Raw genomic sequence first — 19,577 nt, forward strand, 5'->3', positions numbered from 1 at the left:
AATTATCCATTGACATTCTCTGTCAGTTGTGTCACTTTTCTCCTGGTACTTCAATTTCCTCCCACTTCCCCAAGATATCCAGTTTGTTTAGATTAATTGATGTCTCTAGACTGGCTTAACGTGTACAGTCGATTCCGTTTAATTGGACCACCTGTTAATCGGACCAGCCACTTATTCGGACCGAATCCTAAAGAACCGAAACAGATCATATTACATAAGCCTAATATGGTTCCCTTATTTGGACCAAAATTACGTTTAATCGGACCAAAGAACGTGACAGAGAATAAGAAAAAGAAGCCACAAGTCACCCGCGGAAAGCGGATGTAAAGCGAATCAGCGACATCGGAAGGATCCCTGGGCTCCCCAGGAGAATTTATGCTTTTATTAAAGGTCAGAAAGTTGGAAAATTTGTACCAAGTGCAAGCCAATGGGGGTGAACATGCCTGCCCTTTCTTTCCTAAAACAGACCGCCCAGTAGCTGGTGACATGAAGTCGAGCGTAAACAAGTGCAGTGCATAAACAGAATGCGTCAGATCACACTAGACAAGTTCTTCAAACATTGACTGGAATTTGGCAATGTAACCTTTTTTATTGTGCTTCGCATGCTGAGTGTTGTGTTGATCATTTCGAAGAACTTGTGGATTTCTTTTTCAATAAAAAAAGTTGTAAGCAACCATACATGTACATGTACGTAGTTCTTGTTTGTACGTTCACCATACGCATGTGCAGCACAATAAAAGTCATAATGACATTTTAATATGTTACTTATAGCACGTCCCGTCTTGGTTGCACATGTATAGAGCATGTTCGTGTAATCGGACCAGCCGGTTATTAGGACCAAAATGATCGTGTCACGATGTGGTCCGATTAACAGGAATCAACTGTATTTGTGCTCTGCTTAAGCTGACATCCCATTCTTGCCTTGCACTCTATAATAGTAGCATGGGTTCAGGCCCACTGCAGATTTGAACTGGATTTAACTGGTTTTATGATGGTTGATGATTACCTTCTAATTTCAGGGAACTCACACTTTAAGTGATTTATGGAACTTACAGTATGTCTATGTATAGTGCAATGGAAGGGTCAAGTATCACTCTGGCCTGCTCCTGGACTGGGGATTAATTTGCTTTTGGCCTTTTTAAATATTTAGATCTAATTGGTGTCAATTATATATCACAAAAATGACTCTTTAAAATGATAACCTATTGCTTCTAGCATGTCATTGGCCACTTTACTGGTTAAGACTTCAGGGAAATAAAAATGTGTTGGCTATTTCCTTATCAGTATATTTGATACCTGGGTGGCACAGCTGGTAGCACTGGATGCTGTATGTGTGTCTGCATGAGTTTTGCTCTGGGTGCTCAGGTTTCCCCTCAGATCCACAAAAACGTACTTGTGTGCTACATAAGCAGTTCCAACTAGGCATGTGAGTGGGCCCTGTAATGAATCGCATGCCATTCATGGTGCAGTGCTGCCAGGATAGGCTCCAGCCCCTCCATGAACCTGAATTAGATTAAACAGCTTTGACAATGTTATGTGATATTTGATGCCTTCTTGCTGAACATTCTGGTACTACTAGATTATAATCAGAATATTTAAGGATTGCATGCCTCTTGTTATTAATCATTTTCATGACTCATATTTAGTTATTCCTCACATTTCCCCATAAGCCCTAAGGTTAGAGCTTAAGTATTTTTTTCACATCTCCTTTTTTAATCTTAATTTAATTTTCCTTCAGCATTATATAAAGTATTTTTCTAAATCTACCTCTAATCAACTGACACCTGTCTCATCATTTTGAACTCTATCCACTTTTTTCATTTAAACTTTTTGACATCTATTCACAAATTTTCTTTTTAAAATTGAATTTAACAGTTTTAGTTTTTGCCAGTTTCATAATCCAGAACACCATGAAAGGTGTTATATTAATACCAGTAATGGCACACTTGAATACACTTCACTTGACCATTCATAGTTTTCATCCTTTTTCTCTGTACATTTAGCATTCATTTTCGCTCAGAGGTTGATGCGCTTGCTGCTTCCTGAGCAGTTCTTCTTTTCTCCACCCTAGCGGCCCGCTTCTTCTCTTCTTCTGTTGGCATCTTTTGGCGTTAAAACTGATTAAGTCAGTGTTTGTGTTGCAATTATTTAGTGCATTTTATTTAATGCTTCACTTAGGCTGACACTTAAGTCTTCAATCTGCCTCATGAATGATTTAAGATATGAAGAGGTAGGGTAGGGATGAGAACGGCGCCAGTACGCATGCACCACACGGCCACCCTGCTGGTGATTCTATAATAGTAGTTGATTCTACTATAAAATAAAATAAAAACATAACAGGAATAACCTTGGAAGTCAATCATCACCCTGAAAGCAGATAGTAGACGTCACATAGTATATGTGTACCAAATTTCAGGTCAATTGGTCAAACGGTTTGTGAGCTACAGGTGATTTCAAATCTTGGACAGATAACAGATGGACAGACTGTCACAGTGGTGTATTTTATAAAAGATCATTAGTTAAGCAGTATGGCTGTTAAAAAAAGAAAAAAATCATTCAGAATATCTCCTTTTCGGTTCCTCACATGGAGAGGCTGACCACAAACCCAAGGCTTCCAAGTCTGAGGTGAATGCTTATCCGCTTTCTGAACTCCTTTGTCCCAGTGGTTATTTGGGTTTATAACTGCTGGGGTCCTCTTTCTACCTGCACTTGCCCCTCCTATTTCCCTCACCCTTTCCCCTCTCAGTTTCCCATCCTCCCTAAGGTGGCAGTGTTGAGAACCTTGGGCTTACACCACAGCCTGCTTTCCCACTGCTTCAGAGGGAGCTCTCCTTTAGTGAAGCATTCCCACCTGACTTCCAGGCCCTGGTTTTATGGCCAGCATCTCCATGTGAGAACATGAAATGGAGTTTGATGAAACCCTGGCCAGTTCCACTTTGATGACAAGCAGCACCTTTATTTTAAATTCTGTGCAAATGGTTACAGAATGTCAAGTGTGTGTGAATACATATAGACACCTGCATGCCTGTAGAGATATATAAATGTATGTGTGTGTGTGCAAATATCTACCTCTGCATTAGCAAAACTGCTTAATCCTTTTCATGGTTATGCATCACTGGGTTCAATGGCAGTAACTAAGCCTGGATGGGGTGCTGTTACAATTTATATGACTAGAGGCCTCTTCCCCCTACTCGCTTTGCTCGCCAAACCCTGGATTTGGTTAACCGGATATACAATTTAAGCAGATTGTTATTTTCATTTCATTCATTTTTTATTTCTTGATATTTGCCAGTAATAAAGCTGTAGTGAATGAGTGTCCTTTAAGCCAGCTGCTACTGCCATGCTGCATGATCTGTATGTCTCGCTGCGCGCCATTCATTTAATAGTCTGTACAGCAGCTACTGCTGCTTGTTACGTGCTGCATGATTTGCATGTCTCGCTGCATGACGATTATTTAAAATACTGTACAGCAGCTGTCCTTTAAGCCATCTACCGCTTGTGACGTGCTGCTTGATCTACATGTCGCGCTGTGCGTCGATCATTTAAAAGCCTGTACAGCAGCTGCTGCTGCTTGTGACGTGCTGCTTGATCTGTATGTTGCGCTGCGCGATGATCATTTAAAAGCCTGTACAGCAGCTGTCCTTTAAGCCAGCTACCGCTTATGCCGTGCTGCATGTGCTGCATGTCGCACTGTGCGTCGATCATTTAAAAGCCTGTACAGCAGCTGCTGCTGCTTGTGACGTGCTGCTTGATCTGCATGTTGCACCGAGTAACGATTAGTTAAAAGCCTGTACAGGAGCTGTCCTTTTGTCTCACTTCTTTGTCTCGTGGCATATTAAAGTGTCTCCGAGAAATTGTTTGTAAGCAGGGCGAAATGTGCAAGTAATCTCGTGGGACTTCAAAGTGTCTTCCGAGAAGATCCGAGAAGATCGGCTGTGCATGTGTACCGCGCCAACATTTTTTAATTCTTTATGACATTCTGGTTTGTCTTCTACTCTTTGTCCTTTATTTTCAGCCCCGGGCGTGATTAAATGTCTTTCTCGCGGGGCGTATAACGTTGGTCGTGTTGTGAAGTTGGGGATATTTTGAACGCATGCTAAGGAGTTGCGTTCAGATCAGCTGATGTCTTGCTGCTGCTGCTGGCGAGCTGTGTGTTTTGCTTGTTGCGCTGCGTGTCGATCATTTAAAAGCCTGTACAGCAGCTGTCCTTTTGTCTCACTGCCTTGTCTCGCACGACGTCAAAGTGTCTTCCGAGAAGATCACGTCTCATGTCCCTCCCAAGCTTTTTTTTTATAGAGAGATTAGTAGAATTATTGATATCAAAGAAAAGAAAAACAACTCTGCATTATGCAGTACTATAACTTTCTGTTTGGCTACTTCCCTCAACTGCCAGCCCACCTTATGGCACATTAATGTCCACTTGCCAGGCAAGAAACTGCAACACAAAATGAAAAAGAGAACAAGTGCAACAAGTTGCCTCCATTTCTTTTCTTACCTGTAGAGAGTGCAGCTCCTGGAAGGCACCATCTGACACAGACTCAATGCTGTTTCCATGCAGCATCAATATTTCCAGATTGTGAAGTCTTCTCAGCTCAGATGTCCTCACTGTCTGAATGCTGTTATACCTGGTGGACACAAGTTGAACAGTTGTTTAGTAAACTCAGGGTCTTAAGGAAAAGTACTGTTTGTTTTGTTTTAGGCTTTTGTAAATTGGGGGTAGCACTACATAGCAGCATGCAACTATGCTGGAGCATCACTTGAGCAGTGACTGACATGAGTAAAAAATAATAATACAGAGATTTTGCAACTATAGGATATTTGGTCCTTTGATGCAATCCTGCAGTAAAGTCAGCAATACCCTGTTTATTAAATGTCTCTAAGTGACTCCTTGACATGCAGCAGTTAAAGTCAAAAGGAATGAAAATGGACAGGGCTGATGGGATGAAGCAAAGGGCAAAGAAATGTCAGCCCATCATCAAGTATTGTTAATCTGTAAAATATTCTGCTGGAACAAATTGCAGAGAGTGGGATGCTGTGCGTCTTTAAGAGCAAAGTAGGACTGAGGGACAATCTGTTGGTCACAGAATCCCTGCTTTTTTTGTTTCCCCTGATTTTTTTTTTCTGTATTGATTCCGAATTCTTTTCCAATATGGTGGTTCAAGAGCCTACCCTGGCAGTTGTAAGTCAAGAGTCACCTCTGGATGGGGTGCCAGTTCCTCATTTGCACAAGATCTAGATTTGCTTATTGAACCATTTGGCATGTCTGTGAGATGTGGGAGGAAAATGAGTGCACCAGGAGAAAATGCACCCAGAAATGGGTAGGAAGTGCAAATATTACACAGGCAGTGAAGCCCACATTTGAACCCACTGCTGGAAGGTATGAGACAGCAGCACTAACCATTAAACTGAACTCAGTGACCAATAACTAGAATGATATTGGTGTGCCTTTATGAGTAATGACCCTTGGCTTTTACTTATTCAGTGTGACCTGATGGCTCTGAGGCTAGGGATCTGCACCGGCAATCAGAATACTGTCGGTTTGAATCTTGTAAATGCCAAAAGTGACTCTTCTCCATTGGGCCCTTGAGCAAGGCCCTTAATCTGTATTGCTCTGTCCTGGGTATGACGTTAATCTGCGTCCAGCACTGCAAGCAAGTCCTTCAGCTTGCAGGGAAAACTTGGGGGTGGGTGGCAAGATTGGCTCAAACCTCCGTAAAAATCTTCATACTGTTCCAGTGTGGTGCTGAGGTGTCACCCACTACTCAGGTCCCAGTCCAGGTGGTTCGTAGTGTGATGGGTGTGGCAACATGCTATCATCAGCTCATGTTCCCATCTCTACCTGGATGATGTGCAATGGCAGCCATTTTTGCACCATTACACTCACCACACATTAGCTATTAGTTAGGGTGTAGTTGTTAGAGAGATAGTTAGCCAGTTAGGGAAGGGGATGATTCGGGGCCAGAATGACCAGACTATGGTTCACAATGTTGGCTTATATATCAGAAAACACCCTACTCTTTGTGAAGGAGGACCAGGGATATTTTATAGAAAGTCATGAGCTCAGTTTTATGTCGGCAACATTTTTACAGCACAGTGTTCTCATCATTGCACTGGGGCTTTGGGATCCACACACCGACCACAGATTAATCACCCCCTTGTTGCCCTCACCAACATCTCTTCCAGTTGCAACAGAGCTTTTTCTAGATGGTCTCCCATCCAAGTACTGGCTGGGCCAGAACATGCTTTGCTTCAGGTGAATTACCTTTTCTGAGGTGCTTGTGGTGTGGCATATGGCTACCTATAACCTACCCATAATATGTCATCCTACTCACAATCACACAGAAGTGCTGTTAATTACTGTATTCTACCACAGAACATCTGTTCTTTATTCACACATATGAAGGTGTCCCCCACTGCCTTCTACAGTATGTTATATTGTCTGGTGCCCACCATGGCCTATCCTAACCTGGAATGGGCTCTTGTGTTCACAGTCACGACTGATTTAACTGGTTGAGTTTAAGATTCATTAATTTATGTCAGTGGTTCATGTTGTAGTCACCACGGGTAATGCCATCATAACACTGTAACACACCAATATATTGAATGGTGTTGCCATAATTACATCTCATGATCTGTCAGTCAATATTTACCCACTCAAAGCTCAACAAAATAAAGCGTCAGTCATGCCATGATATAAGACTGGAAGTGAGTTTCTTGTTCCTTTCCATTTGCCGTCTTTAAACATCTACTGACCTAAATTGAACCTTTAGATGACAGGTCACCTTGAGAATGTATCAGTTTATTTCCTTGTGTTGACAACCACATACCAACTTTGATTTTCTCTTTTCTTTTTGTAGTAAAGTGTGTCCTCTTGTTGGCATTGTTTCAAAGGGTCTCCCCCAGATCACAGGGATGTTAATATCCATCCATTGTTAGGCTTACCCTAGGTTAATGCGTTCGCTGTCAGGAGGAAGGCCATGTGGTATTGAGGTGAGGTGACGGAAAGTGCAGTGTAGCTCCTTAGGACCAGGACAGCTGCAGTTTGGGGGGCAGAGTCGCAGAGCACAGGTTCTTTCACACATAACAGCCAAGGCCGTCATGGCCCAGGCCCAAATGATCCCCGCAGATGGCATTGCACACGTCTACAAGCTACATCATCCAGCCTGTTCAAAAAGAACAAAGAGAGAACTGTGAGGGAAAAGAGGAATCATGCTTTCTGCCTGCCCATTAAAATATCCCATTAGGAGGACAGAATCTGCCCTGAAGTGATGGTGGTTACAGTATTGCCTTTCAGAACAGGTGTGGTATGATATGTGGCTAAAAAAAGATGAAAGTCAAGTGGTTCATTTCAGAATGTCTCTAGTTATCAAAGAAGTCAGTGGAACTCACAGAAACATACGGCATTGTCTTGCCTCCCTGTAGTTAACCTGAATCCAGAAAGCAAAAGTAAATCTTTGTCTAACATCTTGGTTAACTGAGATTAGAGGACAGCTTTCCTGAAAGAATTAATTTGGTTTTCCATATTTTATATCAACTTAATTATATGCAGAACAAATTAAATTAAATATGCTCATATACTCATACTTTCTATCCACTTCATCATTTTTTTGCCAACTGAGTTCTGTTCAGGGCTGAATGAAATCTGGAAATCTGATTTAATGAGTTTTATAGAGAGGTGTAACGCTGCCTTAATGCATCTTAGGTAATAAAGATGGACTGATGCCCCATCTTATGTTTGCTCTGGCCTTGTCTCCAACACTTCTGGCCTCCATGCACTGATACAATGCATCGCAGCACCCACCACTCGACGAACCAAATCAGGATCCCAAATTGGGACACGAGTGCAGTCGTACAACAGGTGACACCTCTGCACCAGGCTAGTTTGAATGAAACAAGTGTTTTTTTTGTTTTTTTTTTACAGTGGCTGGAGCGCCAGTCCTGCCAACAACCCCTGAGATTTCCCTGCCAGCCACTTTATAACTGGATTAACTTTGAAGTAAAATTGAGTAGCTGGATAAATGAAGAATAATAGACAATAATAATCATTCCATAGTTACATCAAATATCCCAGCCTCAAAGATTAGCTGAGCAGAGTTTAATGCCATATTCTTTTAGTAAAACCCCATCCATCTTTTTGTAACATGTATGTCCAGTTCTAGGTCATAGGTAGCTGATGCATGTAAACATGTCTGTAGATATGACCAGAATGCTTGGAACACTGACCTCTGACTGATGGATAGCTAGAATCATTAAGCAACCAGAGAGTCAGGCGGGCAGGCAGGCAGGATCTGGTGGCCACTATGCTGCACCTCAGAGAGGAGTCCAGTACTGTATAGGATGGTGCAACGCAAGGGAAATTGTGGAAAGAGGGCTGCAGGAAATAGCAATGACTATATGATGTGCTGTCTGCAGTTTAAACATTATTTGTCAGACAATGACTAAACTTCCACAGGACCAACGTGGGACAACGCATTTTTTATATTTTTTAAATTTCTGCTACAAATGGTATTATCCTTCATTCCCTTATTGTTAACATTGCAAGCATCTATGACAAGGGCACAGATGTAGAAGGAGCTTGTGCACTTCCACACTGATTATATAGGCGACATTATACCTGTAGACAGCATATCATGAGCAGGGCTGAGTCTACCATATTGATGGATTAGGCGGCCATCTAGGGCATCAAAAGCTTGGGGGTGGGCTCAGCAATTTTTTTAAAACATTATAGACTTAACAGAGAATTTCTCCAATTTAACACAACACTAGTTATCTATCTATCTATCTATCTATCTATCTATCTATCTATCTATCTATCTATCTATCTATCTATCTATCTATCTATCTATCTATCTATCTATCTAAATCCATGTTTCTGCATGGGGCCAAATAAAGTTTTTCTATCTATTTACAATAACAATATCTGAAAATGTTCTTTCTCAAGTAGATGTGTTGGGCAAGTGATTTTCATTGTGAGACCTGAAGTGCTCTTTATAGGTGTGCACACCACTAAAGCAAGTGTTCTGCTTACACGCATGTTGACATAGATTTAGGTTTTCATACAGAGGACATTTGATCAGTTAAATTTTGAATAGAATGGCAGCAGCCCTAAAGCACATATTCTGTGATTCTGTATGTACAAAATAACTTGTCATTTTCAGCGCTACATCTTAAAAAGATCTTCTTGACATCATATTAAATGGCACTTAAATGTTTGCAAATTCGTTAAATTTAATTTACCAAACTAATCTACATCCTGGTACTAATGGAAGTCACAACAGAGTAAATGCGTACGGCAAAGGTTGTGGATGCACAAATGATAAATCTTATGTCACATATCCCTGCTCTGTTTGTCATCAGCATGGTTTACATTAATTATAATATGCACTCTAATTTAAGATATATTAAAATATGTAATTTGTGCATACAAGTGTTTTAGAAAGGAGTAAATATGATATAAATGTGAATGCACACTGTCCTTTTGAAATCTACTAACTGCTGTTTTAAACTGCCACTTATAACACAAGAGTACCTTTTCTGTGACCTATCAAAAATGAAAAGAATATTTCACATGTACTGTACATTGTGGGTAAGCTAAATAAGACAGTAATATACGTATAAAAAATACTTTTTAAAAACCACTTTTATATTAAGTTAGTGTACTAAAAAGTAAAAAATAAATCTCTCATACATCACTCGTAAAACGCTTTTATTTTACGAGTTATGTATGAGGGACTTGTTTTTTACTTTTTAGTACACTTTTTAACTTAATATAAGCGTGGTTTTTAAAAAGTATTTTTCATATATATATTTTCAATTTTTTAGTCTTGTATTTGTTTTAGTATAATTTTGTAATCAATATTTTAACACTTCCTTTAATATTTCTATCCGTTACTAGCGCCATCTATTGGTGAATGCTTGAACTATTCTTCATATGAAAATTTCATTTCTTAATTAACATGGATTAATTGATCAATTAGTGAAACCGATTATTGATTCATGTATTGTCATCGGAAGTGAGTAAGTGTGCAAAATTTCAAGTCATTTGGACAGTAGGAAGTGAGTTAAATATCGATTACAAGATTTGTGGCAGACAACAAACAGGTGACGTTAAAATAAGGGAGGTAATAAGAGTCATAAAATGGGCATTGAATGCTCCAGAAGTGTAGCTGATAACATTCACATTTTGGAACTTTTTAATATTATTTCTCAGATTTGTTTTGTTACATTTGTGGTATAGTTATTGTTGTTAACTTAGTTATTTATCTTTATCATTATTTTCCAGACATCATTGCACTGCTGTTTTGTTTAATGTTTTTTTTAAAATGTACAGCCATTTTGTACGTTATTTTCATTGGTGCCGCCACATAGTTGTCAACAATGTGACCCACTTGTGCCATGACTTGCATTGTTATTGCAACAGATGGCAGTTTGCTTTAATAGGTGTCAAAAATTTCAGTCTTCTATGCTAAGATAGAAATCTCTACTAAACAAAATCAAGTATTATAGCCTCAGTTAGGGATGGTTTTTGTTTTCGTGAATTGTACTGTATGTTTATCCACTTTTGCCTGTTCCTGTATTTACACTTCAGCAAAAAAAAATTACAATGCATTAATCTCAACCACCCATTTCCTTGTTTTTAGCGTTTCTAGCCTTCTCCTAACATTCACAACATCATTTAGTACCCTTGTGAATTTGAGTCATATGCTCGAAGATTCAATTTTTGCCTTGTTTTTGGAAAGTGTCAGTACTAAATTCATATGGATTTGTGGGCAGTGGATCAGCCATTATAGCATATAAAACAGTCTACATATCTGAAAATAATGTTAACGGGAGCTCTTAGGGGTTCATAGTGGTATACTGTAGCCTTGCAAATATGGGAGGGTGGTGGAATTGTCAGTATTGGCCTTATTATGGGCCAACATTGTTTTTTCTTGTTATTATACAGGCTAATTCACAGAAGTGAATGACCACATATGAAAAAATGAAAAGCAATTCTGGTATTTAATAATGATGAAGATGACTAAAATGAAGGAAATCACTAAAGGTCATTACAGTTACCAGAAACAGACATCACATCAAGAACTATAATTAGTAGGTAAGGATGTTTAATTGTGTTTTTTAGTGATTTTTCAATCCTTTATTCGTCATACACAATTTTTGTAATTTGAATTTTTCGCACACTCCAACTTTCGAAGAGTTTCAGGGTCAGATTGCAGGGTCAGGTATTTGTACAGCACCCCTGGAGGAGTTGCAGGTTATGGGTCTTGCTCAAGGGTCCAACAGAGTAGCGTTCCTTCTGTCACTGCCAGGATTCGAACCAGCAGCCTTAGAGTTGCCAGCCCAGATCCTTTAGAGAGAGGGCCACCACTCTAGTTATTTCTGTTTAATTCTATAATACGCTGATTTGTACTGATTGAGTTCTTATTCACTGTTTATGTGTCGTCTGCGTGTTTTTTTCCTTTCTGTTTATTTTCTTTTTTTGTACGCCGGTGTAGTTAATTGGTGTCTTACAGTTTGCCTGGCATTGGTCAATGTACTCTGTTAGGCCTTAATATCTGAACTGCGAGTATGACTACCTTACTAATGATATTGCCAACGAGTGTTGATTTGCTGCATGTTCATTAGCACATGCAAGTAAGAATTTCTTTCTCCTCTGCACAAGTGGTAATACTGACTATATGGACCAGTGGCCTCTGTTTTGGGTGGGTTCCGGCGTGGTGTTCAGTGCTGCTGGATCTTCATGACATTCCTTTGGAATAAGCAGGTTCAAAAATAGGCAGATGTGTTAAACAACAGAGTGATATATAACATTAATAAAACTGCACTGACAATGGTGTTTTTCTGTGAGCTGACTGTGGGGACGGAAGATGACTCAAAGTGCAAGTGTACATAAGCTTCACACTCGTGTGCTTGGTGCACAAATGTTTCTTTGAAACAATAATATTTGGGCCTGTCAATCCTTGTCTTTTTGCAGTTTGTCAGGCAGCACTGCACCTGTCGGTGATTCGCCTGCCCTGTGGATAGCTTCTCTCAAACCCTCGCCTTGTATGGTACCGCTTAAGAAAACATTACTAAAATATTTAGCCTAGAAAAAAAGAAAAAATATATCCAATTAATGGGAACATGCCTGCACTAGTCAAGCCTGAAATGTTTGGATAATGTTATTTGCATTCAGAATATCTCCATGTTATATGCAAGGGGAGTAGGCAGATGCTGAATTGCAACTAGAAAGAGATCAGCTGATAAGCTAAAACGTATGAAGAGATTTCCGATCAGTATCATATTTTGGGGTATTTTATACATTTTCTGTCCATCTATAAAATCCTTCAATATTTGGTTTTGCTTTAATTATTTTGAGATGTTGCAGGAAGCATTGAGCATGACAAGGTACAAGTCAAGACCTTGTCCTTTTTTTAAATTCACTGTATGTGAGTTTGTATGTGAATTCATATCCATTTCAGGCCTCTTTTAGGCCCTACATATTTTGGGCCTGAAGCGCTGTCAGTTGGGGGGCCTGCCACTGTTATGGATTGCCAAGTAGTGGCCTACCTTACTTATGCCAGTAAACTGACCCTGTGTGTAATGTTCTCTTAGTATGACTTGCTTGGTGTACTTTTGTTTTGCAAATGTGGGATCTAGCTAGAAAAACAGATGGCAAGAACAAAGGCTGCAAAAGCACTTGGTCTACATGGAGGAAGTCTCCCTGCAATTCTGAGGTAGGAAATGAACGGCCAAGTGTTTCCTGTTTTTGTCACTTGTGCAAAAAAATATTTGATCTATAGTTGCTAAAAGTTCCTGTAGACCGAGTGTGTGTGCGGAGAAATGTTCACTTGGAAAGGATTCAAAATGGTTCAGGAAAATTTAACTTCACTCTCACCTTACAGGTCATGCCCTTTGCCCTCTCAAGAGTGCCAGCAGTTTTGCAGAGAAAACATCTAACCATATCATGACTTACTGATGGTCCTGTTTTGATTTTTGTTCTGAGGTATAAGTTTGTTTTATTCACTGTTCACAGTACGTGAACAATGTTTTTATTTTATCTCCAGTGTTCAAATTTATCCTTTTACATCTACCAAAATCTCAGTCTCATTTTTTTGTTCTTGGAAAATATCTTCATTTATCTATGTGGCTTTTCCATTCATTTTTTAAACCTGCCTATTTCAATTTAGGGTCATGGGATTCTGATAGAGAGAGAGATTGTCTATGAGGATTATTGTGAGTGCAACAAGAACCAGGAGATAAGAAACGTATGCGAACATTTCTAGTGGGGTTACAGGCAAGGTTTCAGAAGCAACAGATCAAAGTGTCAGGCAGCCCAAAACAAAAGCAAAAATAAATTCAAAAACAAAAATCAAAACCTGATGCTAGGGCCTACTTGATGTAAAACTAACTGCCACTAATAGTGATTTGCAAGAAGCAAAATATCTCTACCAAGGAATAAAAGAGCCACCACCGTATTTACGGTATATGTCACATCCTCCAGTGAGATGATTGTGGTGAGGTGATGAACAAACCACATCCTAAAAATCGGGAATCAGGAATCAATTGGAATAAACTTTATTAAACATAGTTCAAATATGCAGAACTCACTAAAAATCAAATCTATATGCTAAAAAACACTGAATAGACAGTAATAAACATATAAGACTGATTTTAGATTAGTGACAGTATGTTGTAGTGCAAACTAAAACGCATCTGCGCTCACTCAGTCCAGGCCAATTAAACTAACATGCATGTCTTTCAGATGCGGGATGAAAACCATCGCAGACATGCATATTCCATATGAACAGATCATCTGTTCTTTTCTTAACCCAGAATATCAGCATGAAGGAGCAATGGATGTGTTATCAGCCCAATGCAGGATATGCTCATTTGTACATCTGCACTCACTTGCAGTCATCCAGAGTATAAATGGAAGACCCAACGTTATCAGATACAAAGCAGGAACCAAGTGTAGATGAAATGCCAGTCCAATATGGGGCACAGTCATGCACCCACCTGCACATACATACCAGACCAATTAACATGCCATACGTACAGTATCTGTGTGATGTGGCAGCTAGCCTGAAAAGGCCGATGTGAACATGGGGGGGACATGCCAACTGCACATAAACTCTAACTCAGCCAGGAACTGAGCCCAGCAGCAAGCACTACTGGCCAGTGGAGCAACACAGCAAAAAACAAAAACAAACAAAAAGCTTTCATGGATGGTCTGTTGTCAGTTTTATGAAAGAAATCAGTTTCTCTGGGTTTAAAATACTTAAAAGTGCCTCTCGAAATTGCACAGGAAGAGAAAAGAGAGAAATTGATCTTATTTGCATTTGATAAAGAATGTGACTTTCACTGAAAAATCAAGAATGAGGATAATGAGAAAGAGAACCTCAGAGGTCATTCATTTTTGTTGTTTGTAAGTAGGCCACAAGAGTTTATACATTAACCATGAATAATGAAGGGATAACTCTATCTCTCACTCTGACCTTCTAAAACTAATGACAAAAAGGTCCAAAACTTTTCAAAATTGTGCTTCAACAGAAAAATCAATATAGTCATGATTAAAGGAAGTGAATGCAAAATGTCAGTGAAATCTGTGTCCACCTTTACAGGTCTTTGACTTCCCAAGTGGGCCAACAACTTTGCAGAGATCTAAAGAGTTAAGCAAGGACCTGAGGAAGCAAACTGTCTGTCTGGTGGAGTGGATTAGTCCCTTGCCTACCTCAGACGGGCAAATTACTAACACCCACCCTCAATAAAATTAACTCCTGTATCTACCTCCCAATTGACTGCTTGCTATATTGAGTTCTTTGTGCTGCTACTTGTCAGCTTGAGAGAAAACGTCTATAATATAGAGTTCCTGGTTGGGTTTTGCTCACAGATATATATATATATATAGTCACAAGTGTGTGCTTAGAGGACATCCTCAGGGCTCTCCAAAAGGTAGCAATAATACCCCGAGCAGAGAGGGGGTGCTCTTGCTAATCATATCTTTCTTTTACTCACAGTTCCAAGGTTTAAACAATGGAGGACCTGTGGCCCAGTTTCTACATCCTCCAAGAAGCCTTGAGCCTTCTGGGACAGCTGACATTTAAACGCTGAAGACAAAGTAAGTCTGCTTTCAGTTTGGAAAAGATGTTGAGGAAGGCAGAGTGCTCTTGATCTCTTATTTTTGACATAACGCCATTTTGCACCCTCACGTGCCCTTTTCTTTTCTTTTGACAGCAGCAATTAAACGGGGTGACCATCTGGTACCCCAACCTTTCTTATATATATATATATATATATATATATTGTCACACATGTGTGAATAGGAGGCAGCTGAAGGGCTTGGAGATGAATGGTAATACATCTGCCCAGGGGGTGGCGGGGTTCACTAACGCTCTTTCTAAGTTCCCTGCAGACCTTTCCCGGGAAATCCCACCAGGAGCCACCGCCTCGACTCGGGACACCCCACTTCCGGGTCCCGGCACCGAGGACGACATCACTTCCCCCAGACTTCCTATAAAAGCCTCACACCTTTTCCCTGGAATTCAGTTCTGTTTTGGACTCTGTCTTATAAACTTGACTCAATCTAAAAACATTTACTTTTTGCGCCAAGGAAAAAGAATTATACAGGTGGCTGCCCCAAACCTTGCCATGTCTCTTGTCTCTTCATATCACAATATATATATAAATAGGCACACAAACATGCATTTACTATTTAGTAGGACATCCTCTTTTTGGGTTGTGTGAAGTCTATATATAAGTCTGTATATAAATTCTATATGGTGTGCATATGTTATTTCCACACTGAAAAATACAAACTACAAACAAGAAGGTATATGCTGTTTGGCAGTTTTTTCGGTTTGCAGTTCCTGAATAAATTGCCCTCAGCGTAAAGTAAAAGGCAAGAATCAGCCTTGGATGGGATGACTTAACTCGGTTATAATAATAAAAAATAAAAACATGCAGCATTGTCTGTTTATAAACGGTCTGTTGATCTCACTGCTACCACAGTTTTCTTCTTCTCTAATGACAGTCAATAGTTTTAGTGCAATTGTTGAAACTGTGATTTGTATTCCCTTGGAATTCCACTGGAATTGTATGGGGAATGTAGATTAAAGATGGCCTTCTTGTGGGACAAAATTTTTTAAAAGTGAAAAGGTAACAGAATACTTCAAAATATCTAATTATTTTGTTCATGTAAGAATACCCACCATTCAAGTGGAAGTGAGGGGTGTGTAGTGTAAATAAAATGTCAAGGCAAGTTTGACTCTGAACTGAATGTGGCAGATCTTGTGAGGAAAAAAAATTGTAAAGTAGTTCAAATTACGTGAAAAATAATAAGAGCCACAGTTGATTTGAATAACAATTAAAACCACATTATACTGACAATCATAGCATATAATACCTTTATAATATTATATTCTCGAACCTGCAGAATCCATTTTGGAGTCATGGAGTGATGACAATTATGCAAATCAAAAATTAAAATCCAGTTCAATGAAGCCTTTAATCAGAAGCCTTATTCTTATTCTTGTTGCCCTTCATCATCCTCAGAGCTCACCTCCCCCACCACAATGATATGAACTCCCACAGCCTGTCAAGTTATTCTGCGTCTATTTTGGAATTCATCTTCATGACATGCAAGTAAATCCAGCAATGCAGTGCCTTGGTTTTTCTCCTGGTGTCGCTCTCCAAGTCATCATGTTTTTATTATTTTAGTATTAACCATATGTTTAATTACTAACAGCTTATCCTAGAAGTAGTACAAGGAGTGTCTGTTATTACTGAAAGTGTATCAAGCAGTCTTGTATAATGATGATGATAATGATAAATAGCTAGAATATTACTTACCTAAGGCTGGAACAGCAGATTGTTCTCACTTTGTTGCCTCAAAATCCCTTCTGCAGAAGCCACAGTGGGGAGCGGAGACAAGGTGCTGCGGAGAGTGGAGCGAGTCCCAGCTCTACACCTGGATTTCTGTTTAAGCTCCTCACCGAGTCCTGGCTGTGCTCTGTGGAAATGCCTGCCCCTCTCTGCCTGGGCCTCCTCCTCCTCCTCCTCCTCCCCCCCAAAACCCTCCCTCTTCTGCTGCTGGGACAAACACTAATCTGCTGGCTTTCCCCCATTTCTCTGCTTTATGGGGGATCCTTGTTGCAGTCAATCAATCATATTTTTATATAACGTTCGTCACTGAAGACAACTTCACAAAATTTATTCAAGCACAAGATCATTCACTATGTCATAAATCACAAAGCAAAAAAAGAGGCTAGTAGCTCGGAGCTTACTAGTAGTATGAGATGACAATAGAGAAGAATCACTGTCAGTAGAATTGGACGAGAACGGTCAAACAGGAGAATATAGCTTGAGATGTACCATATGTAAAAAAAATTCATTCACCAACTTTGAAGTTTTCATATTTTATTGTTACCTAAGATTGAATACAGTGGATTTAATGTGTCTTTTTTTCCTTTGATCGACAGAAAAAGACTCTTTAATGTAAAAGTGAAAACAGATTCTGCAGGCAGGAGATTACTGGTCTCCAAGCAGTCCTCCTTGACATTGTTCTGACATGAGCTGCCTGTGTCCAGCTACCTACATTACCTGGTACAGTTATCAAGAGGTGGCTAAGCAGCATCTCTGTCTCTGGGCTCTAACCACAGTCCAGTCACTGTCTTTTTGGAGTCTGAATGTTCTCTTAATGCCGGTGAGAGTTTCCTCTGGCCACTCCAGTATTCTAAATCCCAAAGACATGCTTTTAGGTTGAGTTGGCCTATTGTGAGAGTGTTCTCTACTGTGACTGGCGTTCCATTCAGGTTTGTCCCTGCCTTGTGTCTGAAGTTGCCAGTTTGTTCTCTTTTTCTGCAGTATCTGACCTTTAGGAATTTAGACGAAGTAAGGGCTGGAATTATAAGATTTGGGCCTGTGTCTGAGTTAAAAGTCAGACCTTTATGGGACTGGAAAATAACCATTTAGTGCTAGATGGATACTGAGGGGTGCAGAATTGGGTGTCATTTGTCCCCATGATGATAGATGGCAGCATTGTGAGGCTGCTACACATTTTATTCAATGTCCTTCACAACAGCATAGCTCTTTTAGAACAGAAGGGCTGATGATGGTGTAGGGTTGCCTGGGGCTGACAGGGGGAGTTTTGCATTGCCAAGCCCAGATTTAGAAGTAACTCTCATGTTGAACTGCAAATGCTTCAAGGCTGAGGCTTGGAAAGACCTCCTCCCCTGATAGAGAAAGAGAGATTACAGAAGTTTTGTGAAAGAATAAAAAGAGGTTCAAAAGTGTTGTGTGCAAGAGGACCCCAATGGATAGAGGGGGGGCATTACATTGTATGGATAGGCCCAGGGAGGCTCTAGTCCTTTATTATTTACTATGGGAGTGCTATAACCAATTCTCATGTTGATCTGCCACTGTATCTGCTTATTTATCATCTAAAAATGGTATCTTTGGTTAACTCTGGGTTCAGTGTCCCATCCAACTTGTATATAATCAACTTATGAAACATATTTGTAAGGCTGAGTAACTGTATGCAATCAAATATTTGAGTTATCTTTTATTTTTCCATTTATTTTGATGCTGGCCTTGTCAAGTTAATAACTGAGACACATACAAAATTAATGGACACAACTGGACAGCAGGTTCCTAAAGTATCCTTTTCATGAACCCTTTTCTTAGTGCACATGTTCTCCAAATCCAGACTACCTTGTCTTTCACTGTCCCCGTTTAATGAGCGGACCACTCTGGTGCCTGGGCTCAGTCTGCAGTGCACGGTAGGCCATTCACTTGTTGTCTTTCTGAGGAAAGAGGATCCAGCTGCTTGTCAGTAGTCCTCTTTGATTTTGTGCTGCCCTGCCTGGCTGTCTCGACTCAGAAATGCTTTGTCACACAACAGTCCGGTGTCTAATCATCCAGAGAACATAGCTGTTATTAATTAATTAATTATGGCTGTTATTTTGCCGCACTCCCATGTTTCACACCTAACATCTACAGCAAAAAAAACTAAACAAATTAGCACGACAGAAGGAAATTCAAGGCACTATATGTTCTGCTTCATGTCTGTGTTTTGGCACTCCACACCAACACCTTGACATAAATAATGCCATTGTGAATTTCTTATTGTTGAGTGCTTTATTTTATTTTATCTTTACAGCTACATATGACATTAATACTTATCACTTTAAAACTCGACATAGCTGATGCCATTGTCAGCCTAGTGTGAACACGGCCCGGACACAGACAGGCGGACATGTTGTTCTTCAACCACCACACGTTTATTTACACTATATACAATATAAATTATGGTCACAAAGACCCAGTTAAATGGTCACACAGACCCAGTCACGTGCACAAACCCCAAACCAATCACTCAGTCCTGGCCACAATGCTTTGTCTTCGGGCCGCCTCCACAGCTCCTCTTGCCTCGTCCTCCTTCCACCCGACTCTAGCCTCGAATGAAGGGAGACGGCCCCTTTTATACAAGTCCTGGATGAGCACCAGGTGTTCCCGGCATTCCTCCCTTGGCCACGCCCCAGTGTGGCGGAAGTGCCGGCTGTCCTCCCGGCTGCTCTCCGGGCACCGTCATAAATCTT

The 19,577-nt window shown here is 40.1% G+C and overlaps 1 protein-coding gene across 1 annotated transcript in view; it reads right to left on the reverse strand.

Moving 5' to 3' along the window:
* The window catches only part of si:ch211-159i8.4 (matrix-remodeling-associated protein 5), a 38,285-nt gene extending 21,347 nt beyond the window's left edge, over positions 1-16,938 (reverse strand). Inside the window, exons 1-3 of the mRNA XM_039766255.1 lie at positions 16,831-16,938; positions 6,943-7,163; positions 4,496-4,625 (exon numbers count right to left, since the gene is read on the reverse strand). Of these exons, the coding sequence (XP_039622189.1) occupies positions 4,496-4,625; positions 6,943-7,133 (321 nt within the window). The 5' untranslated portion in view covers positions 7,134-7,163; positions 16,831-16,938. The remainder of the gene's footprint in view (positions 1-4,495; positions 4,626-6,942; positions 7,164-16,830) is intronic.
* Positions 16,939-19,577: the final 2,639 nt, after the last annotated feature.

The sequence above is a fragment of the Polypterus senegalus genome, chromosome 10 (genome assembly GCF_016835505.1).
Source record: "Polypterus senegalus isolate Bchr_013 chromosome 10, ASM1683550v1, whole genome shotgun sequence".
NCBI lineage: Eukaryota > Metazoa > Chordata > Cladistia > Polypteriformes > Polypteridae > Polypterus > Polypterus senegalus.